Genomic DNA, 27,873 nt, shown 5'->3' with positions numbered 1-27,873 from the left:
CTGCATAGCAGGTTCCCCCCCGGCCTGGAAGGCCATTTGCCGGGGCGCTGTGGAATGGCTACCCTGAAGGTGGGCGCCACACGAGGAGAAGACCCAGGAAGATGGCGCCTGCCCCATAAATACCCCTCCCCAGCATGCACAGCGAGGAAGCCTCCTCATGATAGGCTGCTGGGAAAAGTATCCAGTCCTTGACTCCACTGCTGCCACCTGCTGACCTGGGGTGGAACTGCACTCCAGGAACAATAGCATGGGCCTACAGCACAGCCAAGCTGGGAAAGAAGCTCCAAATTTGAACTAATTAACATGGTCAGAGTCACTTAACTCGCTGACCCCCTCTAAATTTCACTAGCACCGGTTCTGAAAAGTAACCAGGCGCTACATACCCAATTATATATTTTTTTTATTCAGTGCAGTAATCCATCATAATCCCATACTTATTTACATCATATTTCGGTTACCTGACATTGTCTTCCTACCATACTGGTAACATTATCATTTTTTATAAATCCTATATTTATAAAGGAGAAATTTATAAATGTATAACCTTAAATACAGTAGAGCCTATGGAACACATGAAGCTTTAGTATCTATAGTCCATATAGTCCCGGATTCCGATAAGCCCCCGCCCGCAGACCTCGACAACCAATGGCCAGGGTTGTCAGGAAGAGGCCTTTGTCCCCATAAACATGGGGACAGGGTGCTTTGGGGTGGGGGGCCACAGGGCCAAAGCAAGGGGCATGCAGCCTGGTGCGGCTCAGGACGGGGGGCGCTCGCTCATCCCCACTCCTTTTATGACCGGCCTGGTGGCATGCTCAGATAAGGGTCTGGTATGGATTTTGGGGGAACCCCCACGCCGTTTTTTCGGCGTGGGGGGTCCTGCTTACAATCCATACCAGACCCAAGGGCCTGGTATGCTCCTGGAGGGGAACCCATGCCGTTTTTTTATTTAAAATTTAGCATGGAGTTTCCCCTCATGATTTATACCAAACACAGTGTCTGGAATTGTCGGGAATCCAAGTCGGATCCTCGTTCCTGTAAGGCCTCGTACACACGACAGAGTTTCTCGGCAGAATTCACAGAGAAACTCGGTCAAAACCCGGATTCTGCCGAGAAACTCTGTCGTCTGTACACTTTTGGCTCGATGGAGCCGCCGAGGAACTCGTCGAGAAAATACAGAACATGTTCTCTATTTTCTCGTTGTTCTATGGGAGAAGGCGGCCCGCCGAACTCCTCGGCGGCTTCATCCCAGAACTCCTCGGCCGTGTGTACGGGGCCTTATGAGTGCTGGCTCCCACGACGGGGTTTGTAGATGGTCAATCTAGCCGATAAAAGCAGCGAGATTGTCAAAATATCGCGGTCACCTACTGTACATAAAGTGATATATCGCTATACATGTGCAGGGTTTGTTTGTATGTAATTAGGCCCCTTTCACACAGGGCAGACTCTGATTTGATCAGCAAGGGATCTGTCTGCTGATCCCCTGTTGATCAGAGCATAGTAGATGGATGACAGGTCCATGTCCACTCTGTTCTCCTATATGGGTGGCTGTCCATTTACACCCAACTGCCCTCTGATCTGATCCACCTAGACCTCCAGATTGGAGGTAGGTGGGTGTAAATGGACACAAATCTGTTTACGCCTGCTGTTCCATAGGGGTGAATGAAGGGTCTGATCAGTAGACATGTGCACACTGAAATATTTAATTTCAGAATTTCATTTTCGTCCAAAAAATAAAATTATTTAGTTACTTCAGAAATTCATTTTTTATCTATTTTGTTTTGTTAAAAAATGCATTAGTCCGAAGATCCGAATGAATTAAGTTTGAATCTGTCATTGAAGGCTTATGGTGTCTGTCGGATGTTCTAAGAAGATTTGACGAAGCAGCTAAACTAAACAACGCCGCGATCGTACATTTCCAGTCGAATTCTCTGCCCACAAGCTATAGAAGAATTCTAATGTTGTATTATGACACTAGTAATAATTATATTTATTAATTATTATTACTAGTCAACCAACATTAGAATTCTTCTATAGCCTATGGGCGGAGCATTTGACCATAAATGTCCGTTCGTGGCGATCGTATGTTTTTAGCTATTAGCTATTAGCACTGTTTTATCATTTTATAACCATTCACAGGCTATATATGTTTTTGATATTATTTTTGTATGTTTTTAGCTGCTTCGTCGAATCTTTTCTCTCGATGACGAATAATCTTGGACTGATAGAGTTGGGTTAGGCACATTCAACCGTCATGTCCAATCTTCTATATATATCGAACTGTTGTAGCAAATAAACGAAAATAAAGCATTTTTTATATCGGATCTTTCAGATTTCGTATTGTGAGCGTTCGTAAATTGTTTGTTAAAACAAACTCGAAAATTGGACGAAAAAGCATTCGGACGAAAACGAATGCACATGTCTACTGATCAGGTCCACCTGAAAAACTGACAGGTGGACCCAATTAGACCCTTTGTGTGAAAGGGGCCTTACAGATTCTAAAATGGCAAGTTATTTATGTTATTTCATATGCATTGATAATAAGTTAGCTTTGGACTAAGTCACGTGTCTAGTGACGTAACGCGTGGGGGGAGGAGCCAAGTGATGGGATCGATGGATGTTATCCGTATGAAGAGATCATCAAACTGAGCGGCAGTAGAAGTTGCTTTCCTTTTTTCCGCCGATTCGTGAGTGTGCATACAAACAGCTTAGTCTTTGTCTCCTGCTTGGTTACACAGTATTGCACCATGAGTTTGGTTTTTGTTTTTTCTCCCCTCTGTTCCCTACGAGCTGTGCTGGTTTGAAGATCTTACACGTGTGCCTGAGACAGTCATAGGAAGCGCAGAGGAATCTCTCAGCCCTACACAGTATTACTGCGGGGGTGTGCTGCACGTTTGTTTCGTAGGATTTGCACTGGGACTGATTGTACATATTGTTTTTTGGCAACCTTATTTGTATTTCACTGGTTCTATGTGTTTACTGTTTACCTACCTGGACTAGGTTTTACACTCTTGGGCCCGGATTCTCGTACGAGTTACGCCGGCGTATCTCCAGATACGCCGTCGTAACTCTGAGTCTGAGCCGTCGTATCTATGCGCCTGATTCTTAGAATCAGTTACGCATAGATTTGTATTAGATCCGACCGGCGTAAGTCTCTTACGCCATCGTATCTTAACTGCATATTTACGCTGGCCGCTAGGGGCGTGTACGCTGATTTACGCCTATAAATATGTAAATCAGCAAGATACGCGAATTCACGAACATACGCCCGGCCGACGCAGTACAGATACGCCGTTTACGTTAGGCTTTTCCCGGCGTAAAGTTACCCCTGCTATATGAGGCGTACATGAGGCGTACCAATGTTAAGTATGGACGTCGTTCCCACGTCGAATTTTGAAAATCTTCGCGAATAGGGCTGGGCGTCCTGCGGGTTAATTTGGAGCACTGGGATACTTTCACGGACGGCGCATGCGCTGTTCGTAAAAAGCGTCATTTACGTGGGGTCACATTAAATTTACATAACACACGCCCACATCTAACACTATTTACGCTACGCCGCCGCAACTTTGGTTTGAGAATACGGCACTTTGCCTGTCAAAGCTGTGGAGGCGTAACGTAAATTGGATACGTTACGCCCGCACAAAGATACGCGGTTCTACGTGAATCCAGGCCTAGCTGTACATTGTTAACCACTATAGTTAATATTAGCGCATATACCTATTTTATTCAGTTTTATTGGTTTAGTTCACCGTTCTATATGCAGCGATTATTGTTTGGTTATTTTTGTGGTTTTTATTTCTTATATATTTCTTATATATTTTTATTTAATAGCGCTGTATTCACTTATAATTTTTTTTACTCCACTATAGGTAAGATTTCGTTTGTATAAATTCTATGTTAGATTGGAGATGATTTTCCTTGAAATATTTTGAAATGCCACTCTGAAATCCTGGCTCCTCAGACTGTAAATCATAGGATTGAGGAGAGGAAGGATCACTGTGTAAAAAACAGACACCACTTTGTAACTGGTAAAATTATAACTAAAACCTGGAGTGAAATAATTAAGCACAACAGAGATATAAAATAGAAAGACCACTGTCAGGTGAGAGGTGCATGTAGAGAAGACTTTTGTTTTGTTGTCTTTAACTTTCATTTTCAAGACAGTGTTAAAGATAGAGACGTAGGACAGGAGGATCGTTATTAAAGACACCACTCCAAGGAAGACACCAAAGAGAAGAAGGAGCATGATATTCATGTGTATGTCATTACAAGAGATCTGAAATAACTGGGGCAAGTCACAGAAGAAGTTTTTGATGATTTGTGACCTGCAAAATTTTAATTTCAAGGCATAAACTGTGTGAACTAAGGAATTGGTAAAACTGATACACCACACAATGGAGACAAATTGTACACACACTTTCCACTGCATGACCTGTGTGTAATGTAACGGCTGACAAATGGCGACATATCGATCATAGGACATGGTGGACAACAGAAACACCTCACAACCGGCAAAGGACATAAAGAAGAAAACTTGAGCCATACAAGCTGTTACTGTACGCATTCTCCTCCTGGTGAGAAGGTCAAATAACATTTGTGGGACGGTGACCGAAGAACAACAGAGGTCCAATCCAGCCAGGTTCCCGAGGAAGAAATACATAGGAACGTGGAGGCGAGAGTCAGTCACAATGAGGACGATGATGAGAAAATTCCCTATTAATGTCAGAAGGTAGATGAGAAGGAAGAAAAGGAAGAGCGGGAGCTGAAGGGTTGGAAGGTCAGACATTCCGGAGAGAAAAAACTCAGTATATATTGTCTGATTCCCCATTGGAATATTTTTACTTACTTATGAAAAGGAAAAAGTTAAAGAAAAGCTAAGCTCCACATTTATTGAGAAAAAAAAAAAAACCTCAGGGTGATCAACGAATGTTTCGGGGATTTGCAGGGTACGCCTAAACGTTTACTTGTATCTAACTGTAGACTTCTGGGAAAATCTGCGAGTCAATCACAGAGGCAGGAAATACAGCAACTGCTTGCTGAGCACCTCCGGGTTGCCGTATGACATTGAAATTTACATAAATTTACAGCACTGAAGATCAAAATGTAAAGGTAATCTTTAACCACTTCAGCCCCAAACCATTTGGCGGCCAAATGACCAGGCCACTTTTTGCGATTCGGCACTGCATCGCTTTAACTGACAATTGCGCGGTCGTGCGACGTGGCTCCCAAACAAAATTGGCGTCCTTCTTTCCCCACAAATAGAGCTTTCTTTTGGTGGTATTTGATTACCTCTGCCGGTTTTTATTTCTTGCGCTATAAACAAAAATAGAGCGACAATTTTGAAAAAAGCAATATTTTTTTACTTTTTGCTGTAATAAATATCCCCCAAAAATATCTAAAAAAAAATTTGTTTCCTCAGTTTAGGCCGATACGTATTCTTCTACAAATTTTTGGTAAAAAAATCGCAATAAGCGTTTATTGATTGGTTTGCGCAAAAGTTATAGCATCTACAAAATAGGGGATAGTTTTATGTAATTTTTATTAATATAATTTTTTTTCCTAGTAATGAGGGTGATCAGTGATTTTTATTGTCACTGTGACATTATGGCGGACACATTTGACACTCGTGTCTCTATTTTTGGGACCATTCACATTTACACAGCGATCAGTGCTATAAAAATGCACTGATAACTGTATAAAGGTGACTAGCAGTGAAGGGGTTAACCACTGGGGGCAGGGAAGGGGTTAAGTGTGTCCTAGGGAGTTATTCTAACTATTAGGGGGCGTGGCTACGAGTTACACATCACTGATGGCTGCTCCCAATAAGAGGGAGCAGACGATTAGTGCCAGTGTCACTGGGCAGAATGCGGAGATGCTTGATTACACTGGCCTCTCCCCATTCTGCAGCTCTGTGACCCGATCGCGGGACACCAGCAGACATTGAGTCCGGGGGTCCCGTGGGCACTGTCACGGAGCTTGTGGCAAGGGCACAGGCACGGTCATTTTGCCCAGCTGTGCCATTCTGCCAATGTATACGTTTGTGAAGGAAAGGGAGTAACCGCTCCAGGTGGATTTGTTGGGAAAATCAGCAGCAGTTCAGGAAATCAAGGGTGCTGGCAATGCACGAAGCAATTGATATAAGGAAAGATGGGATGGACAGCCGCACTCCAAGAAAAACCATAAGGTTGTCTTTATTGTAAACAAATTGATAAAAAATGCACTACAAAACAAGCAGAACACAAAACATGTCATGACTAAGCACTAATTGGAGTGTGAAACGCGTAGGCTGTTTTCCCTGTGTTCTGCTTATTTTGTAGTGCATTTTTTATCCTTTTTTTACAATAAAGAAAACCTTATGGTTTTTCTTGGAGTGCGGCTGTCCATCCCGTCTTTCCTTGCATAAGTTTGTGAGCCGGTCGTTAACTGGTTAATAACATTAAATCCAACATGGCTTGTGTACCAATTAAAAATCTATATTATATTTTTTTATCTGCTATATTTTTTTCCACGAAAGTGAAGTTACCATTTAACCACTTACCCCCCGGACCATATTGCTGCCCAAAGACCAGAGTACTTTTTGTGATTCGGGACTGCGTCGCTTTAACAGACAATTGCGCGGTCGTGTGACGTGGCTCCCAAACAAAATTGGCGTCCTTTTTTCCCCACAAATAGAGCTTTCTTTTGGTGGTATTTGATCACCTCTGCGGTTTTTAGTTTTTGCGCTATAAACAAAAATAGAGCGACAATTTTGAAAAAAATGAATATTTTTTACATTTTGCTATAATAAATATCCCCCAAAAATATATAAAAAAACATTTTTTTTCCTCAGTTTAGGCCGATACGTTTTCTTCTACATATTTTTCGTAAAAAAAAATCGCAATAGGCGTTTATTGATTGGTTTGCGCAAAAGTTATAGCGTTTACAAAATAGGGGGTATTTTTATGTCATTTTTATTATATTTTTTTTACTAGTAATGGCGGCGATCAGCGATTTTTTTTTCCGGTACTGCGACATTATGGCGGACACTTCGGACACTTTTGACACATTTTTGGGACCATTGGCATTTTTATAGCGATCAGTGCTATAAAAATGCATTGGATTACTATAAAAATGCCACTGGCAGTGAAGGGGCTGACACTAGGGGGCGGGGAAGGGGTTAAGTATGCCTGGGTGTGTTCTTACTGTGGGGGGGGGGTGGCCTCACTAGGGGAAAGACTGATCCTTGGTTCATACATTGTATGAACCGAAGATCAGCATTTCCCCTGCTGACAGGACCGGGAGCTGTGTGTTTACACACACAGCTCCCGGTCCCCGCTCTGTACCGAGCGATCGCGTGTGCCCGGCGGCGATCGCGCCCGCCGGGCACACGCACGGGAGTCGGGGGCGCGCGGGAGAGAGGACGTCATATTACGTGCTCTCGCCCAGCAGAGCCACCTTGTGGACGTATAATGACGGTGCGCCGTCGGCAAATGTGGTTAAACTAAGTTAGATAAGGATAATGCATGTATCACTTTTTTTTTCTAAATAAGAAATATCAGAGATTAGACAAATCCCAAAGTTACTGAGGATGGAAGGATCAAAATGTTATTTCAGCTGTCAATTGTCTAAAACTCTGAAAAAATAACAAACATGGATATGGATTTAGAAAATTGTAAAAGTTTGTTTTTTCATGTTCAGAAAGGCAAATAAGAACTTAAAATGTCATTATTTTTTTTCCTGCAACTCAAATGGAGACTTCATTTATTATAATTTAACATATTGAGTAGAGAAATTCTAGAAGCAAGAGTTGGGATATTGACCAAATTTGTGTGCAGCAAAGATGACATATTTTCTTTTTTTATCAAGCTATTTAGTGTTCAAATTATTCACCAGAATTCTCAGATATTGACTGTAACATTGAACTTACTGAAGGATGCTCAGAATGTAATTTAATCAGTTGTCTATCAAACAAATAACAATTTATTCATCACAATATCAGAATCGGGTTTTACCAGAAATAAATTATTATTCGAATTTGCGCCAAAGTCCAAGCCGATAGAGACCAAAAAAAGATCTAAAGTATTGTTAGGTGTAGACAGGAAGTATCTATGAGGCTGGAGTAAATCAATAGCACTAGCATTAAAAAACAAATTAAGAAAGTGAAACCAAGGATTTTAGAAGAAAATGACAATTATACGCAGTGCATACAGAAATATACATGTTTTCCAGTTAGGGTTTAGATTTACTTCAAAGTTTGCTAAAGATACGGCAACACATAGATCTGGAATAAGCACGGTTCAAATGAGTGTTACAGATTAGCAACCCAGCATTTAAATGCATTATGAACCTTCCTACCTGCATTTTGTGTTTTTCTTCTACGTTGAGAGGCATTGATCGTGTATCAGTTGTTGCCCTTTAAACACAGCCTATCGTAGAATAAGTTCAGGTGTCAGAAGTTTTGGTTTGTGTTCAAACATAAGGCATGTGGCATGGCAATGATGAAGTTAATGCATGACATCTGTCTGTAGTGTGAGAACTGACACTAACTGCAAAAAAATTATATATCCTACAATCCCTGGTTCTCTCAGTCTAGTGTTCTGTAGGTGAGAGCTGCACAGTAATTAGATCTGACACAGACACAGACAGGCTGAGCAATTAACAAAGAGGTCAATATGCAATTGAATCAAATTATTACGCCCACATTCGTGATGCAACAAAAAAAGGAAATGGTGAGCCATGCATTGGACGCTGTGTGACCTGGAACAAGACGATGCCTGTCCCTTTAGCAAATAGGGGCAAGTTAGCTGCAGCAATATATGAACATAGGGCAATCGATTAGTCGTGACACTACACTCTGCAGACATGACATTTAGCCCATCATCCCAAAGTAAGGCAAACAAACCACTCCGGGAATTTAATTACACTTAAATCTAGTTAAAAACTGTTAAAGCATCATGGGCATCATGGGGCATGGCAGTGATCAAGTTAATGCATGACATCTGTCTGTAGTGTGAGAACTGACACTAACTGCAAAGAAACTACATATCCCACAGCCCCTTGGTCTCTCAGTCTAGTGTTCTGTAGTTGAGAGCTACACAGTAATTAGATCTGACACAGACACAAACAGGCTGAGCAATTAACAGAGAGGTCACCATGCAATCTAATCACATTAGTACGCCCACATTTGTGATGCAACAAAAAAGGAAATGGTGAGCCATTCATTGGACGCTGTGTGACCTGGAACAAGACGACGCCTGTCCCTTTAGCAAATAGGGGCAAGTTAGCTGCAGCAATATATGAACATAGGGCAATCGATTAGCCATGACATGTGAGCCCATCATCCCAAAGTAAGGCAAACAAACCACACGGGGAATATAATTACACTAAAATCTAGTTAAAAACAGTTTAAGCATCATGGGCATCATATGACGTTCCAGCAGGATAAGCCGCAATCTGTTGTGCAGTGTGTCACTCTCTCCAATCTTGGTAAAGAGCCTATGACATAGGCTCTTTACCACGTGATCAGCTGTGACCAATCACAACTGATCACAGCGGTAACCAGGATGTGCTGGTAATCGACTTTCCTCAGTTTGTGCTGACAAGGCATGAGCAGAGGAGAGCCGATCAGCGGCTCTCCTGACAGGGGGGGTCTGTGCTGATAATCCATGCATTGATTATCAGCAGAGCCCCCATCAGTGGTGCCCACCACAGATGTCAATCAGTGCCCATCAGATGACGGAGCGATCACATGTAAACAAACCGGCGTCATTTGATGATCAGTACAGTGTGAGAGGAGAGAGCGGGTGTCAGCAGCGCCGTGGGCTGGATCTGTGACAATTGCAGTCACAGATCCAGCCATCCCTGCTCAGCCATCCCTGCAATACCCTGTGCAATACTCTTCCTTCCCTGCAATACTCTGCAATACCCCCTGCAATACTGTACAATACCCCTGCCAATACTCTGCAATACCCCTGCCAATACTCTGCAATACCCCGGCCAATACTCTGCAATACCCCGGCCAATACTCTGCAATACCCGACCAATACTCTGCAATACCCCGGCCAATACTCTGCAATACCCCGGCCAATACTCTGCAATACCCCGGCCAATACTCTGCAATACCCGACCAATACTCTGCAATACCCCGGCCAATACTCTGCAATACCCCGGCCAATACTCTGCAATACCCCGGCCAATACTCTGCAATACCCCACCAATACTCTGAAACACCCGACCAATACTCTGAAATACCCGACCAATACTCTGAAATACCCGACCAATACTCTGCAATACACGACCAATACTCTGAAATACCCGACCAATACTCTGAAATACCCGACCAATACTCTGCAATACCCGGAAAATATTCTGCAATAATCGGAAAATACTCTGGAAAAAAATGCGTTTTAACCACTTCCTGGCCGCCGGTCTGTCATATGACGTCCTTGAATTTGTGCAAGGGATATCTGAATGATGGGTGCAGCTACAGGCATCATTCAGATATCCTCTTTTTCAGCTGGCGATTCTCTACACCATAAAAATTATCATGGCAGCTGTTCCACCTCTTGATCGTTCTTACAGGAGGCGAAAGGGGACAACCCCCCCTCCCATCGCCCTCCAGTGCTTCTACCGACTCACCGCTACGATCGAAGCCAGGATCGTTTTTTCAATTTTTTTATTTCAGGCTTCCCAGCCTAGAGGTGAGATGTGGGGTCTTATTGACCCCATATCTCACTGTAAAGAGGACCTGTCATGCTATATTCCTATTACAAGGGATGTTAACATTCCTTGTAATAGGAAGAAAAGTGATCAAAACATTTATGTTTGGGGAAAAAGGTGTCAAACTAAAATAAATAAAGTAAAATGAACAATAATTTTTTTTTTTTAAAGCACCCCTGTTGCCGTGTGCTCGTATACAGAAGCGAATGCGCACGTAAGTCCCGCCTACATATGAAAACAGTGTTCAAACCACACATGTGAGGTATCGCTGCGAACGTTAGAGCGAGAGCAATAATTTTGGCCCTAGACCTCTTCTCCAACTAAAAAGATGTTACCAGTAAAAATATTTAAAACGTCACCTCTGGGGATTTTTAAGTAGCAAAGTTTGGCGCCATTCCACAAGCGTGTGTAATTTTGAAGGGTGACATGTTGGGTATCTATTTACTCGGCGTAACTTCATCTTTCATATTATGCAAAAACATTGGGCTAACTTTAATGTTTTTTTTTTTTTAAAAGCTCAAAACAGTTATATTTCCAGAAAAAACGTGTTCGAAAAATTGCTGTGCAAATACCGTGCTCGATAAAAAGTTGCAACAACCGCCATTGTATTCTCTAGGGTCTTTGCTAAAAAATATATATAATATTTTGGGGTTCTATGTTACTTTCAAGCAAATAAATGATTATTTTACATGTAGGCGAAGAATGTCAGAATTGGTCTGGGTGCTCCAGAACGCCTGATGGCGCTCCCTGCATGTTGGGCCTCTGTATGTGGCCACGCCGTGTAAAAGTCTCACACATGTGAAGGTGCTCCCTGCATGTTGGGCCTCTGTATGTGGCCACGCTGTGTAAAAGTCTCACAAAAAAAAAAAAATCTTGATTTTGCAAAGAATTGTGGGAAAAAACGACAACTTCAAAAAACTCACCATGCCTCTTTCTAAATACCTTGGAATTTCTTCCTTCAAAAAAGGGGTCATTTGGTGGGGAATTTGTACTTTTCTGGCATGTTAGGCCTCGTACACACCAGCGGACAGTCCGATGAAAATGGTCCGCCGGACCGTTTTCATCGGACATGTCCGCTGGGAGATTTCGGTCTGATGGTTGTACACACCATCGAACCGAAATCCGCGTGGACAGACAGCGCGGTGACGTGTCCGCGCCGTCGACACGGCGACGTGCGCGACGCTGAAAGGTCATTGCTTCCATGCATGCGTCAAAGTCATTCGACGCATGCGAGGGATGGCGGCAGGTCGGACATGTACGGTAAGTCTGTACAGACGACCGAACATGTCCGACGGACAGGATTCCAGCGGGCATGTTTCTAAACAAGTTTAGAAATATTTGCCCGCTCGAAAAAGGCCCGGCAGGCAAATGTCCACTGGAATCCTGTCCGCTCGGCTGTACAGACGACCGAACATGTCTGCTGAAACTGGTCCGCGGACCAGTTTCAGCAAACATGTTCGGTCGTCTGTACGGGGCCTTAGGGTTTCAAGGTGTGATCAATTTTCATATATTGGCACCATAGCTTGTTGACTCTATAACTTTCACAAAGACCAAATAATATCCACCAATTTGTTCTTATTTTTACCAAAGATATGTAGCAGTATACATTTTGGCCAAAATTTATGAAGAAAAATTAAAAATTTGCAAAATTGTATAACAGAAACAAAGAAAAATTATTTTTTTTACAGAATTTTCAGTCTTTTTTCTTTTATAGCGCAAAAAAATAAAAAACCCAACGGTGATTAAATACCACCAAAAGAAAGCTCCATTTGTGGGAAAAAGGATTTAATTTGGGTACAGTGTTGTATGACTGAGTAATTGTCATTCAAAATGTGAGAGCACCGAAAGCTGAAAATTGGTCTGGTTATTAAGGGGTTTAAGTGCCCGGTGGTCAAGTGGTTAAAAAAATGTATAACATAAACGCAGAAAAACTTATTTTTTCTTCAAAAATGTCTGTCTTTTTTAAATTTATTTAACAAAAAATAAAAAATCCAGAGGTAATCAAATGCCATCAAAAGGAAACTCTATCTGTGGGAAAAAAATATATAAACAATGTACAGTGTTGCATGACCACGCAATTGTCATTCAACGTGTGACAGCACTGAAAGCTGAAAATTGGTCTGGGCAGGAATGGGGTGAAAGTGTCCGGTATTGAAGTGGTTAAAGGGTCTTTGGGTATCCTTTTTACCTTTTACGAGCTCTTATGAGCCAGGACACTCTTAAGCCTTGCATTTTATTCAATTGGAATGGATTGTAGATTGTAAAGCACTGCACAAACTGTTGGTACTATATAAATTCATAATAATAATATTAATAATAATAATAATAATAATAATAATAATAATAATATCTATTATCTAAATCAGGGGTCTCCAAACATTCTAAACAAAGGGCCGGTTAATTCTCCTTCAGACTCTTGGAGGGCCGGACTTTGGCCAGCGGGAGTGAAAATGTTCCTGGCATCAGTGGGAGTAAACATCTGGTATTAGGGGGAGGAATAGTGCCCCATTGCTGGTATCATAGGGAGGAATAGTGCCCCATTGCTGGTATCATAGGGAGGAATAGTGCCCCATTAGTGATGTCAGTGGGAGAAATGGTGCTCCATTGTCGGTGTCGGATGGCAGAATAGTGTTTTGTATCATTGGGACGGATAAAGGCAAGCAACGGGCCTCCGTCGGCCCTCGGGCCGCCGTTTGGAGACCACTGATCTAAATTAAGACAAAATAAATCAATCTGGTCAGAGTTTCAAGTGAAAGTATCATGAAAGAGTTTTGCTGTAATAAAAATTTTGGATGGATTTTGCAGCCATTTTTTACTATTCGGACATACTGTATACTATGCAAAACCAGTTAAAAAAAAAAAGAAACAAAAAAATATCAGATAACATTGATTAGGATGAACTGGATTTTACAAATGAAATAATAACTGAAAGTAACCATACCTGTAAAACACAGAAAAAAAAAAAAGAAGGAAATAATATCTGTGAATTGCCAGATTTGAAAAAAAATGAAGAAGTTTCCTTGTTTTAGTTACTAGTCCAGATTTGTTTAAATGATTCAAAAGAAGATTCTCATAGAAGGGGATTGAGGAGTCAGCACTGGAAGGATCAATTCGGTGGTGGAGACAATTTGCTGAAGAAAGTTAAATTAGTGCAATAAAAAAAGCAATGTGACATTTTGGTCACAGAACAGTTTTATTTGGCACATACTGTACATTTATAATGCAGAAATTCCCCCTGATATCTCTGGAGCACACAGGAGAGCGTATTGACTCTGTGTTCATTTGAGATTAAATTAACATACAAAATCCTCAAGAAATTAAATCTCTACAGAAAATGAAGCGTCAACCAAGTTAATTTACTCCTCAGTGACACATACTTTGTCCCTTAATAAATTATCATCTTTTATAACCTTTATTTTACTAATAGATCTTTCTTGAATTTGATAAAGTGTAAAATAAAAAGTGTTGATGGTGTAGAGAAGGACCAACACATGGTATAAAGTTAAGCAGTTGGCAAAAAGCATAATAAAATCCAGAGACGGAGGGCAACCTCATCTTAGGAATTGTCCATTCCATCTTTATTGGATATAAAGGGGGGGAAGAGGGGGAAGGGGGCAAGGAGGGGCAGAGGGGGGATGGAAAGGGAAGGAGAGGGAAGAAAGGGAGGAAAGGGGGGGAGAAGGGGAAGGGTGGAAAAGAGAGGGGGAGAGGAGGAAGAGGGGAGGGGAGGAAGGTGGGCTGGCTGGGGGCAAAGGAAAGGAAGGGGGATGGGGAAGGGGGGGAAGGGGAAGAGGAGGGGAAGAGGAGGGGACGAGGGAAAGGAAGGGGGAGGAGGGGAGAGGGAGGGGAGGGGGAAGTTGACATGCCTGAAACAAAGAGGGAAGGGAGGAAGAAAGGGGGGAAGGCAGGTGGAAGGGATGGAAGAGGGGGGAAAAAGGGGAATGAGAAGAAGAAGGGGGACGGGTAAGAGGGAAGGGATAGAGACAGAGAGGGAAAGAAAGGGGGGGAAGGGGAAGAAAGGAAGGGGAAAGAAATAGGGGGAAAGGGGTAGTGAACTGATATACCTGTCAAGGTAAGGAGCAAAGGTAGGAGGTCCCAGGACAGGGGAGCCAACTTAGACTGGTGCTTTAGCACATGGCAAATAGTTACAGATGGCAGCAATTGCTGCCAGCGAAGTAAGGGGTCAAGTACAATCTATCCCGATGGAGCCAGGTAAAGTGGTAGACAATTGGTAGCCTGGAAGTAACGAGACGAAAGGGGGGTTTCCCCTAAGTCAGCAGGGCTCAGGTGTCGGCCAAGTGACAGGTACATGGGAAGAGAGGTGAACGTACTCAGTGCTCGATGAAGCAGCGAATGTCCTGGGACCCAGCGTCCATCACACACAGTACCCTAATAATCCAACTTCCCCTGCTTTCTTGGTCTTTTTGGTTTTGGGGACCAAAAGTCCTATTTCTGTTCAATTGACCACCATCATAACAAAATGTTAAACATTGTCCAACAAATGATTTTGTTTGGTTTTTAATCTTGTCTCCATTAAACTTCCATACTCTTTTTATCTATATATGCGGTTTCCATTATGATTTGTAAGCATCGTGATAACCCCCTCCCAATTTTCCTCCTCTGTTTCAATAATAAAACATAGTAAAATAAAATACGCACAGAGAAGGCAAAAAAAAAAGGGCACCAATCACAATTTTAGGAAGGTCTTTTCTCCACTTGATTCCTGGAGATTATGTTGGGTGTTTCAAATACAGTGATATAAATTATTTCCTAATTTCCAATTAAATGCAAAGTCTAGTATTTTTTATTTTAGTAAAGAGCAGGTGAATTGCACAGAACAGCTTTGTAAATGGAAATGACTATGGCAAATGTTTTGTTTTATTAGTTCTTTATTGAGTTTGTAAAATCAAAAACATAAAGGAAACCAAGAAGCAAGTCATCTAGTGGATATATCAGTAATCACAAAAATGTAGGTTACAAAGTGTAACGGTCACCACCGTTTACGATATTCCATTCCATCAACCCACAACAGCTTATCCGACAGCCCGACAAGCCAGCAGACACGATCCATAAGAATTCCCTCAGAAAGACGAGACATACGCTCTGTGTTCTGAGTAAAATGATGGAACCAATGCTTTAATGGTTTGCTCTCTTATATACAGTACAGGCATGTTACAGTAATCAAAGGAACAAAGACACACTCCACCCACACATCACACAATGGGGCTTCAATCACATTCTTTTAGATAATGACATTCAGAGGAGTTAATTTTCCCCCAGACATTCCGTCTCCGACAATAAGTGATTCACCTGCATAATACACATTCCTATGTCAGACGTTTTGGCACCGGTCTGACATAATTAACATGACCTTATTACTACAGTTGACAAGTCACATTCCACATCTTATACTTTTCACACCAAACAGTGTTATTAGCATACATAATGAGAGGTCTTAGGAGCCAGGCTGAATTAACACCTAAAAGCTAGACATCTGACCTTTACAGACTTAATTAGCATCTCACAATGGAATGTCCAGGAGCAGATGCAATTAACACCTCAAAAGCATGTGTCCCCCCATTGAATGAAAACACTCCATTTGGAGTCAGACTTTAACAACTTGTAATATTCCAAGATATCCTACAAAACATGAATTATCATTTATCAGTCATCCTATGCCCAAAAAGGGGCACATGGTGACCCTAGACCCAAGAGTCATTAGTGGCGCTGGCACAGGAGTACCCCCCATCCTTCAAAAGTCTCTGGGTGTCACGGGTCATTCCGTTACACAAAGCTTTGTGAGAGACAAAGTCATAGCAAGAATGCCAAGACAAACAAAAAGTTGCAGTTACCTTGGTTCTAGATTTTTAACGCTGCACAAACTGGGGAAGGTAAATTCCCGTGGTCACCAGGGAGAAATGTGCAGGATGACAAAAGTGATTATCCAAAGTGATCCATGTATAAAATCAAAGCAGTGCCAAACTCCCAATCACACTCCCATCCAGCCAATTTAGAATAGACTTGAAAACAGTCTCAGCCCATGAGTCTCCACCAAGCCCCCTGACATGTTTTGCTCTGCCCACTGGAGCTCAATCATAGGGTCTATGAGACTTTGTTCAAGTCTACACAAGATTGGCTAGATGGGAGTGCAGCTCTTCCTTGATGAGGAGCAGGAGCGCTTAAGTGATCCTGACAGGGGAAAGGAATAAAGGAAACCAGCCATATACAATGGATAGTGACTGTCAAAAATCACTAAAGCAACATGACAACAAAACAAGAAGATCCAGTCATCAAGAAGAAAACATGAGGCTGAGATCAGGGAATAGTCCATTAATCTGGTCTGAAGTCATACACATGGAAATACACTAGTAAAGCAGGGCAGGTAGTCAGGGAGCTCGATCACCAATAACATAGGTATCATTCGCTATCACAAGCAAAGGACAGAGCATTTGGCTTAGTTATAACAGGTGACTGACCACATCAATCACCCAGCAGGTGGACACAAACAGGGAGAATGCAACAGCCAAAACCCGGATGCTGGAATGAGGAGCAGGAGCGCTTAAGTGATCCTGACAGGGGAAAGGAATCAAGGAAACCAGCCATATACAATGTATAGTGACTGTTAAATGTCACTAAAGCAACATGACAACAAAACAAGAAGATCCAGTCATCAAGAAGAAAACATAAGGTGTAGGTGTCATCATTCTTCAACTGTGCAATTGGGGTAGTGAAATCATACAGTCCAGAGGGAAATATATTTCTGATAGACTATGTTAGTTCTCGTATTTTCTCTGTTTCGCATTGATGGTTAACCACTTAAGGACCTCCTCATGTACATATACGTCAGCAGAATGGCACGGACAGGCACATGTACGTACCTGTACGTGCTCTGCTTGATGTGGGTCGGGGGTCCGATCGGGACCCCCCCCCCCCCGGTACATGCGGCGGTCGGTAAGCCTCAGGGAGCGATCCGGGACGACGGCGCGGCTATTCGTTTATAGCCGCCCCGTCGTGATCGCTCCCCGGAGCTGAAGAACGGGGAGAGCCGTATGTAAACACGGCTTCCCCGTGCTTCACTGTGGCGGCTGCATCGATCAAGTGATTCCTTTTATTAGGGAGACTCGATCGATGATGTCAGTCCTACAGCCACACCCCCCTACAGTTGTAAACACACACTAGATGTACCCTAAATGTTACAGCGCCCCCTGTGTTTAACTCCCAAACTGCAACTGTCATTTTCACAATAAACAATGCAATTTAAATGCATTTTTTGCTGTGAAAATGACAATGGTCCCAAAAATGTGTCAAAATTGTCCGAAGTGTCCGCCATAATGTCGCAGTCACGAAAAATCGCTGATCGCCACCATTAGTAGTAAAAAAAATAAAATAAAAAAAAAATGCAATAAAACTATCCCCTATTTTGTAAACGCTATAAATTTTGCGCAAACCAACCGATAAACGATTATTGCGATTTTTTTTACCAAAAATAGGTAGAAGAATACGTATCGGCCTAAACTGAGGAAAAAAAAATTATATATGTTTTTGGGGGATATTTATTATAGCAAAAAGTAAAAAATATTGCATTTTTTTCAAAATTGTTGCTCTATTTTTGTTTATAGCGCAAAAACTCAAAACCGCAGATGTGATCAAATACCACCAAAAGAAAGCTCTATTTGTGGGGAAAAAAGGACACCAATTTTGTTTGGGAGCCACGTCGCACGACCGCGCAATTGTCTGTTAAAGCGACGCAGTCCCGAACTGTAAAAACACCTTGGGTCTTTAGGCAGCATATTGGTCCGGGGCTTAAGTGGTTAAGATCTCTAACCATATCTGCTATGCTAGGTTGAGTATTGGAATGCTACAATCTGGCAATGTTTAGTTTTGTGGCTAGGAGTAAATGGAGGACAACAGTCCTGGCTTTAGAGATCAGTTAGTCAATGTCTAGATGTTAAAGCTCTAAGGCAACAGGACAGTTGTACCCAAGCCAATCAATGAATCGACTTGGGGTACAATTAGCCTACCCATACTGTACATGGATCGAAATTTGTCCAGTCCCTGCTGAACTGGCTACATTTTTAACCATATATGTCTGGCTTTAGGCAGGATTACATTTAAAGTTTTAAATTGCCCCCTTTTTACATTGAAATGCGAAAACATTTTTATTTAGCCATTATAGAGAGTAATGGAATTATTTTTCCCACAAATGGAGCTTTCTTTTGGTGGTATTTAATCACCTCTGTGGTAAATATAATATATTATATAAAAAAAAGAAATTGGTTTGCGCAAAAGTTATAGCATCAGGAAATAGGGGATATATCTATGGCATTTGTATTATTATTATTATTTTTTTTACTAGTAATGACGGTGAGCAACGATTTTTATCAGGACTACGACATTGCGGTGGAAAGATTGGACACTTTTGACATTTTTTTGGGACCATTGACTAAAATAGCCACTGATTACTGTATAAATGTCACTGACAGGGAAGGGGTTAACACTATGGGGTAATTACGAGGTTAAGTGTTTCCTAGGGAGGTGTTTCTAACGGTGGGGGAATGGGACTGACTGGGAGTAGAGAGAGATGGCTGTTCCTGATCACTAGGAACAGCAGATCTATCTCTACTTTCCTGACAGAATGGAGATCTGTCTGTTGACATTGACAGATCCCCATCCTGGCTCTCTGAGGAGTGATCGTGGGTGGCCGGTGGACATCGCAGCCGCTGGCCACATGCATCCGCTCCGGCGTCGTGAAGCAGGCACACGCGCCCCCTATACACCTTAAGTTGGACAGCTACGCCGTTTCGCGCAGGGGAGCCAAACTGACTCCCCAACTGGCAGCTGGTCAGCAAGTAGACAGGCAGTGATCCTGGTCATGCTGTTGAATTGTCACAGAGGAGGGGAGCAGTCAGGAAAAGACATGGACCGAGGCTTTTGTAGGACAAATGGGGGTCCCTGTCAAACTTCACATAGCCCTCAAAGATAGCCGCCCAGAATCACCTGGATATACATATACATAGTATAGTGCTTTGTCTGTGTCTCTGCAGTAGACTCTCCCTTGCTATTTATCCTGGTGATCCTTGTCACTGACACAGAAGGAGGGGGAAATACAGACACCTGTTTCAGTGATAACTATCTAGGAAAAGATGTCTGCTGTCTTTGGAGAGATTTTCACTCACATCCTGTTGTGTCTTTGAGACATGAAATGTGGGAAAATATTACAATACAAGACACAGCAAAAAATAAAAACCTGATAGGACAAATGCCTACAAAAAGATCTGATTAGAGATACAAATGAAAATAAACATCATTCCAATGTTTATACAGTTTGAAATTTGGGACTTTAAATGAGGCTAGAACCAAAGGGGTAACTACCTCTGTAACTGTCAGGGGTTAACACTATGTACGATCTTCCATTCCACTAACCACGACAGCTTATCCGACAATCCACAATCCAGCAGATAGGACCCATTGGATTTTCCCCAGAAATAACGAGACACACAGCTCTGTTACTGGTTCCAAAATGAATGAATATTTTAATGGTACACTCTCAGGTTTTTATACAGTTACAAGCATGCTACAGTAGTTACAGGGAAAATGAAACTCTCCACCTAAAACATCACACAATGGGTGGTTAACGAGGTCTCCCTCCAATCCATCTTCCAGACAGACATTCTGGCACCGCATTTAGAGGAGGTAATTACCACAGTTGACAAGTCACATTCCACACCTTATCATCAATAGACTTTTCACACAAAACAGTGTCATTAGCATCACACAATGAAAAGGTCTGTAGAAGCAGACCTAGTTAGCACAATGGACACAGAATGCAATCACAGCAAGACACTTAAACATCCCACAATAGGCAGCCTTACTGGCAACCAAGCTCCAATTCACATCACCACAGTAGCAGACTTAATTAGCATCTCAACAGTCTATGAGACATTCTTATTGACCTGTTGGGGGTCAGAATAAGCAACCTGTAATATTCCAAGATCCTGCAATACATGAATTATCATTAATGTCCCATCTCATGTAATCCGAGATATCAGTTATCAGTCATCCTATGCCCAAAAGGGACATAGGATGACCCTAGACCCAAGAGTCATTAGTGCAGCTGGCACAGGAGTACCCCGCATCCTTCAAAAGTCTCTGGGTGTCACGGGCCATTCCGTTACAACCTCCATCCCTATTATCATTTGGTAAAAATGGAGGAGAATGGGTAGTGGAACTTTAAATGAAGCACACAGCAGTAAAATATAAAAATATGAAGTCAATTGACTGGGAAAATTATGTTTAATTATATTTTTTGAACTCATATAACATTTTATGGGCATACAACCTCTAAACATTAGCCTTGGAGTCATCCACAGTCAAATAAACATTGTTACAATACATATACACTTAACAGCTGATATCATCATATACATAGAACAAGAACCTTGTTAGTCTGAAAATTTCCTTCTGTACATAAAATAGTGGAAGCAAAGGGGACAATCAGGTAACGCAAATTGATTACTGGATTGGTTAAAAACATTGGTTGGGTCATAAAGATGGATCCATGGTATTATATGATGGAGAGAGTTTGGTGGCTCGACTCGTTTCACAGCCTGATAACCACTCATCAGGAGCAAAAACCATGGAATTTATCTAGAGAGAAAGTATATAGGTTTATCTAAATGTTTGCAGATAGTTATAGTGGGATGTAGTACCATGGATCAATCTCTATGACCCAACCAATGTTTTTAACCAATCCAGTAATTAATTTGTGTTACCTGATTTTCTCCTTTTCTTCCCCTATTTTATGTACAGAAGGAATTTTTCAGACCAACAAGGTTCTTGTTCTATGTATATGATGATATCAGCTGTTAGGCCTCGTACACACGATAGGTTAACCAGAGGACAACGGTCTGATGGACCGTTTTCATCGGTCAAAACCGATTGTGTGTGGGCCCCATAGGTTATTTAATCACGTCGTTGTGTTTTACGTCACTGCGTTCTGACACAATCGTTTTTTTTACCGATGGTGTGTAGGCGCGACGGACCATCAGTCAGCTTCATCGGTTAACCGACGACAACGGTCCATCAGACTGTGGGTCACTATGTATTGAGGGCCAGATTCACAAAGAGTTACGCCGGTGTATCAGTAGATACGCCGACGTAACTCCGAATCTAAGCCCGTCGTATGTTTAAGTGTATGCTCAAACTGAGATACACTTAAACATGCCTAAGATACGACGGCCTGCGCTGTCGTATCTTAGGGTGCAATATTTACGCTGGCCGCTAGGTGGCGCTTCCATTGCGGTCGGCCTAGAATATGCAAATGAGTCGTTACGCCGATTCACGAACGTACGCTTGCCCGTCGCAGTAAATTTACGCCGTTTCCGTAAGAGATACGCGGCGTGAAGATAAACATGCCCCCTAGGTGGCGTATCCAATGTTAAGTATGGCCGTCGTTCCCGCGTCGCAATTTGAAAATTTTACGTCGTTTGCGTAAGTCGTCCGTGAATGGGGCTGGACGCCATTTACGTTCACGTCAAAACCAATGACGTCCTTGCGACGTCATTTACCGCAATGCACGTCGGGAAATTTTAGGGACGGCGCATGCGCAGTACGTTTGGTGCGGGAACGCGCCTAATTTAAATGATCCACGCCCCCTACCCGGATCATTTGAATTAGGCGGGCTTGCGCCGGGGGATTTATGCTACTTTACAGGCAAGTGCTTTGTGAATCAAGCCCGTAAAACTTGCGGCGGCCTAACGTAAATGCGATACGTTACGCCGCCGCAGATCTACGTGAATCTGGCCCTTTGTATTTAAAATGACTCCAAGGCTAATGTTTAGAGGTTGTATGCCCATAAATGTTATATGAGTTCAAAAAATATAATTAAACATAATTTTCCCAGTCGCTTGACTTCATATTTTGATATTTGACTTCATTTAAAGTCCCACTACCCGTAATCATTCCAATGTATTTCCTATACAGGTAATAAAGAGTACTTCTGTATCTTTCTCTATTTCGGTGTGAAGATCTTTCTTAAAACACTTTGAAATGCTGTTTTGAAATCCTGGCTCCTCAAACTATAAATAAGAGGATTGAGGAGAGGGAGGATCACCGTGTAAAAGACAGCCACCACTTTGTCACCAGGAAAATGATCACTAGCACTTGGCCGAAAATAATTAAACATAACAGAGCAATAAAATATGAAGACCACTGACAGGTGAGAGGTACATGTAGAGAAAACTTTACTCCTTTTACCCTTAGCTTGCATTTTAAGAACAGTTTTGACTATATAGACATAGGACAGGAAGGTCAATATTAAAGAGCCAACTCCAAGAAATCCACCCAAGACAAAGATGAGAAGAATGTTGATGTAGATGTCACTGCAGGAAATCTGAAACAATTGGGGAAGGTCACAGAAGAAACTTTCTACAATATCTGATCCACAAAATGTTAACTTGAAGGCATAAAGAGTGTGAACTAAAGAATAGGTAAACCCGAGACACCAGACACTGGACACCAACTGCAAACAAACTTGCCAACTCATGACCTGTGTGTAATGTAATGGTTGACAAATAGCGGTATATCGATCATAGGACATGACAGCCAACAGGAAAACCTCAGAGATGGCAAAGAATATAAAGAAGAAGACTTGGGTTATACAAGTTGTAATGGCAATCTTTCTTTTCTTGGTGAGAAGGTCAAATAACATTCGCGGGACGGTGACGGAGGAACAACAGAGGTCCAAACCGGCCAGGTTCCCAAGAAAGAAATACATAGGAACATGGAGGTGAGAGTCGGTGACTATGAGGACGATGATCAGACCATTCCAGATTAATGTCAGAAGGTAGATGAGAAGGAAGAAGAGAAATAGAGGGAGCTGAAGACCTGGAAGCTCAGACAGTCCAATGAGAAATAATTCATTCAAAATGGTCATATTTCTCATTGCAACAATTTTACTCACTTTTTAAAGCAAAAATTTATAATATGTGATTCAACTCTTTATTAAACTTCACAAGAAGATTAAATGTATTACAAGAAATAAATCTGTTAGGGGTTCTCCGCCAAAATCGGTTTCTTGTTACTGTGGAAACGTATGGATTCTAATGGATTCGAGTGTTGTCTCAGTTCCGATCCAAGGTACAGAAAAGTAAGTTTTTCCTAAACTAAAAGAAAATATTTTTTTTTTTACCAAAGCCTTATACCCCGCACACACGATCGGAAATTCCGACAGCAAAAGTCCGATGTGACTTTTTCTGTCGGAATTTCCGCCAATACAGTAGAATGTCCCCATAGACAAGACACTTAAAGCATATTTAAGCACTTCAGCCCCAGACCATTTGGCTGCTCAAAGACCAGAGCACTTTTTGTGGAAGCGTGAAGGGGAGGAGGACGTTATTACGAAACGTACGTCGAGGCGGTACCTGGTCACGCTACGTACGTCATTTCCGGCCCTGCTGTTTGTTGGTTCCTGTGAGGTGGAACACACGCCACGGACAGAGTGCGGTTGGAGGCGGTGGTAGCACGGCAGATCCCCTGACTACCGATTAGAGCCAGCAGCCCCAGTGCCGGGATAGGCACTTTTAAGTTTTATCTTTGCTCATTTTTTATTACAGTTTTTCTCCATTGTTTTGGCTCATTTTTTGAAACAGAAATGAAATTCTCAAAACAACATGGACAAATCTCCAAACCACTTGGCAATTGTTCCCAACTGAATTGAATTTCTCATTCATTTCATCAAATTGCAAATGTCTCAGTACATGTCTCAATGTCTCAGTACATCTTTCAAATGATTAAGTACAAGTAGCCTACATTTAGCACAATTTCCAATTGAATAGATCTTGTTGATCTAAACTGATTGTCATTTTTTCAGTCTAATGGTCGTTCTCTCCAAAACTTGTCAGCGTCATTTCATTGTTTAAGTCATCACATGCACAATAGTCTGTTCAATTGTCAAAATTATTCAGAAACATAATACCATGAATACCATATATGAATCTCTTGGAACATTTGATAAAATGATTACAGCAATTGACAGTCGGGTGCAACTAGAACTTGACTAACGAAGGAGGAGTTGGAGTTGGTCTCAGATGACCAATCAAACAGTATGTTTAGTTACTGTACCTGACAGGTGCTGTCCATGATTGTGAATGCTGCCAAACATGTATATATAGAGCTTGACCATGCAGGACCAGTACAATTTCTGAACATGGAGTCACCTGGCCAAGTAAATGAACAATGGCAACTGTCTGCTCGAAGGAAGAAGAAGAGGAGGAGTAAGGGTGCGTGGTGGTGGAATAGGGGGAAGAGGCCGAGGAGCACGAAGACACTATGCTGTCCCTGATGAAATTTGGGCCACAATTATAGACCATGTCATCAACCATGGCCTTACAATCAATGATGAAATTATATAATGTATAGGACAGGACACTGTGCATAGAGCAACAAATATGTTTATTCATTTACATATTCATTTAGCGTGTGTGTGTGTGATAGGCCTACAGTATTACAGTATCTTACCTCAGTGGGATGTTACGTATGATACTAACAATGACAAGAAAAATATTGTAGAAAATAAACTATGGAATATTATGGAATAGTTTATTTTCTACAATGTTGATGATACAGTTTGCAGTAGTATTCCAGTAAAAACTGCAGCTTACTGTATGATGCAATTATCATTATAATCCTTATTTTGAAGAATATAACATACAATACAGTAAGAAAAAGGGTCAAAGAGCTGCAATTACAGTAGTACCTCCCATGTAAATCTATCTAATACTGTGGGTTTTACTGTAACATTTCAGTAAGTCTAGTCGTTGATAATTTTTCCCCTCCCCGTTCTGTCAAATACCCCCTGTAGTACCTCTGCATAGGGAACATGTACCCCAGGTTTGGAACTACTGGAATACTGGCCAGTAGTATATTGAACTTGTGTAGAACATAGAACATTCCTATGTAACTGTCTGTAACTGTAGTGTATGAATCTTCTGCATGACTGATTTGATGTTTTCTTTTTTTACTCTATTGTAGAGAATAATGGCATTGGAAGGAAACGAGACCTCTCACATACTCCTGTATCTGGATGAGGCTGGCTTCAACCTGGCCAAGGGCCGAAGACGTGGCCGTAATATTGGCCACCGGGCCACGGTGGATGTCCCAGACCAGCGAGGGGGCAATATAACTATGTGTGCTGCCATTTCCGAGAATGGTGTGGCCACTCACATCCCCAGTCTTGGCCCATACAATACACAGAAGCTCCTCATCTTCTTGGACTGCCTTCATTTGGATTTGATCCCTGAAAATGAGAGAGGTCTCATAGGGCCTCACCTACCACAATATATAATTGTATGGGACAATGTGAATTTCCACTGTGGCCCGCTTATCAGGGCCTGGTTCACTGCTCAACCATGGATGGATATGGTGTTCCTACCACCTTACTCTCCTTTCCTCAATCCTATTGAGGAGTTTTTCTCTGCTTGGAGGTGGAGAGTGTATGAGCATCGGGCTCAAGATCAGAGGTCCCTGCTCCATACAATGGACGCTGCCTGTGAGGATATTACAGGAGATCAGTGTAGGGGAATGATTGGGACATGCACGCCGTTTCTTCCCTCGTTGCATCGAAAGGGAGGATGTTGATGAGAATTTTTGGCCAGACAGGCAGCATCGTGTGGATGGGCAGGAGGGTGAGGATGGTGGCCAGGAGAGGGAGGGTGAGGACGGTGGGCAGGAGGGTGAGGACGGTGGGCAGGAGGGTGAGGACGGTGGGCAGGAGGGTGAGGACGATGGCCAGGAGAGGGAGGGTGAGGACAGCGACCAGTGAAGAGATGTTACAGTAGTTGTAAAACTCCAGCTTTATTTACAGCATTGTAGGCTAAATGTAATTTTCCTTGTTTTTTGTTTGTGTATTTATATTTGCGTATATTATGCTGTATACATTTTCTTTTTACTCTGATGTATGGAAGTTACTTTGTGTGTGAATGATAATGGTTACAATACTGTAAAGTAATTTTTCCTTGGCAGTATTAGTGCAATGTGTGATGTCAAACGTTGGAGGCGACTCTTACCCTAAATTTTTTTTTCAGTTTTATACACAATTGTATTCAATTAGCTAGAAAAAAGGGTACAGTAACCATTGTCAATGAAGGACTGGGCTAATGCCGCGTACACACGGTCGTTTTTTGTGATGAAAAAAAACGACATTTTTAAAAACGTCATTTAAAATGACCGTGTGTGGGGAAAATGTCGTTTTATGTCTTCTGAAAAACGACAATTTTTTTTTTTAAACATGCTTCAAGTTTTTATGTCGTTTTTTAAAACGTCGTTTTTTGTGTCATTTAAAATGATAGTGTGTGGGTAAAACAACGTTTAAAACAACGTTTTTAAACCCGCGCATGCTCAGAAGCAAGTTATGACGTGAGCTTGAATGGAACAGAGTGCCGCCGTACGTGCTGAACGTAACCGCGCTTTGCTAGAGCATTTTGAAAAAACGATGGTGTGTAGGCAACGTCGTTTTTTAAAATGAAGTTTGAAAAACTTTGTTTTGTTTCATGATAAAAAACGTAGTTTTATTTCATCACAAAAAACGACCGTGTGTACGCGGCATAAGACTGAAAGGGGGACATGAGGGATATTTCAATGGTCCTCTGCCATAGAGACAAAACATCTAAACATTTTGACTTGCAGTGCTTACACAATGCCAAAGGGACAAAGCATTTTGGGGGCACTGACTATTTGAATGAGAAAGAAATTTAGTTTTGACACATGAGTGAACTGTTTTGGGAAAGATATGAACTTTTGAAGGTGAACCATGGTGTTGTGCCGAACCATCCAAAGATATGAGCTTTTGCACTGAACTGTAAGGGCTCTTTCACACTAGCGGACCGTTCGTCCGCTCATTAGACATGTGCATTCGTTTTCGTTAGAATGCATTTTCGTTCGAAAATCTGTTTTTTTCGTTATCGTTTTAACAAACGATAACGAAAGTGCAAGAAACGAAAACCGAAAGATCCGACATAAAAAATGCTTTATTTTCGTTTTCGTTGCAGTAACAATTCGATATAGAGAGATTCGACATTATAGGGAAAAGATCCGACATTATAGAGAAAAGATTCGACACTATAGAAATAATAGATTCGACATTATAGAGAATAGATTCGACATTATTACTAGTCATACAAC

The 27,873-nt window shown here is 41.9% G+C and overlaps 2 protein-coding genes across 2 annotated transcripts; both read right to left on the bottom strand.

Moving 5' to 3' along the window:
• Window positions 1-3,889: 3,889 nt before the first annotated feature.
• Window positions 3,890-22,656, bottom strand: LOC120942857 (olfactory receptor 146-like). The gene is made up of 2 exons (XM_040355782.1): window positions 22,647-22,656; window positions 3,890-4,842 (listed from the first exon to the last, which is right to left on the bottom strand). Exons 1-2 carry the CDS (start codon window positions 22,654-22,656, stop codon window positions 3,890-3,892), a joined length of 963 nt encoding a protein of 320 aa, XP_040211716.1.
• Window positions 22,657-22,705: 49 nt separating this feature from the next.
• On the bottom strand, window positions 22,706-23,852 carry LOC120942856 (olfactory receptor 1019-like). The gene has a single exon (XM_040355781.1). The coding sequence runs from the start codon at window positions 23,636-23,638 to the stop codon at window positions 22,706-22,708; it is 933 nt and encodes a 310-aa protein (XP_040211715.1). The 5' UTR covers window positions 23,639-23,852.
• Window positions 23,853-27,873: the final 4,021 nt, after the last annotated feature.

This window comes from Rana temporaria, chromosome 6 (genome assembly GCF_905171775.1).
Source record: "Rana temporaria chromosome 6, aRanTem1.1, whole genome shotgun sequence".
Taxonomy (NCBI): Eukaryota; Metazoa; Chordata; class Amphibia; order Anura; family Ranidae; genus Rana; species Rana temporaria.
The sequence above is the reverse complement of the archived record's forward strand: the minus strand, read 5'-3'. Positions and strand labels throughout refer to the sequence as shown.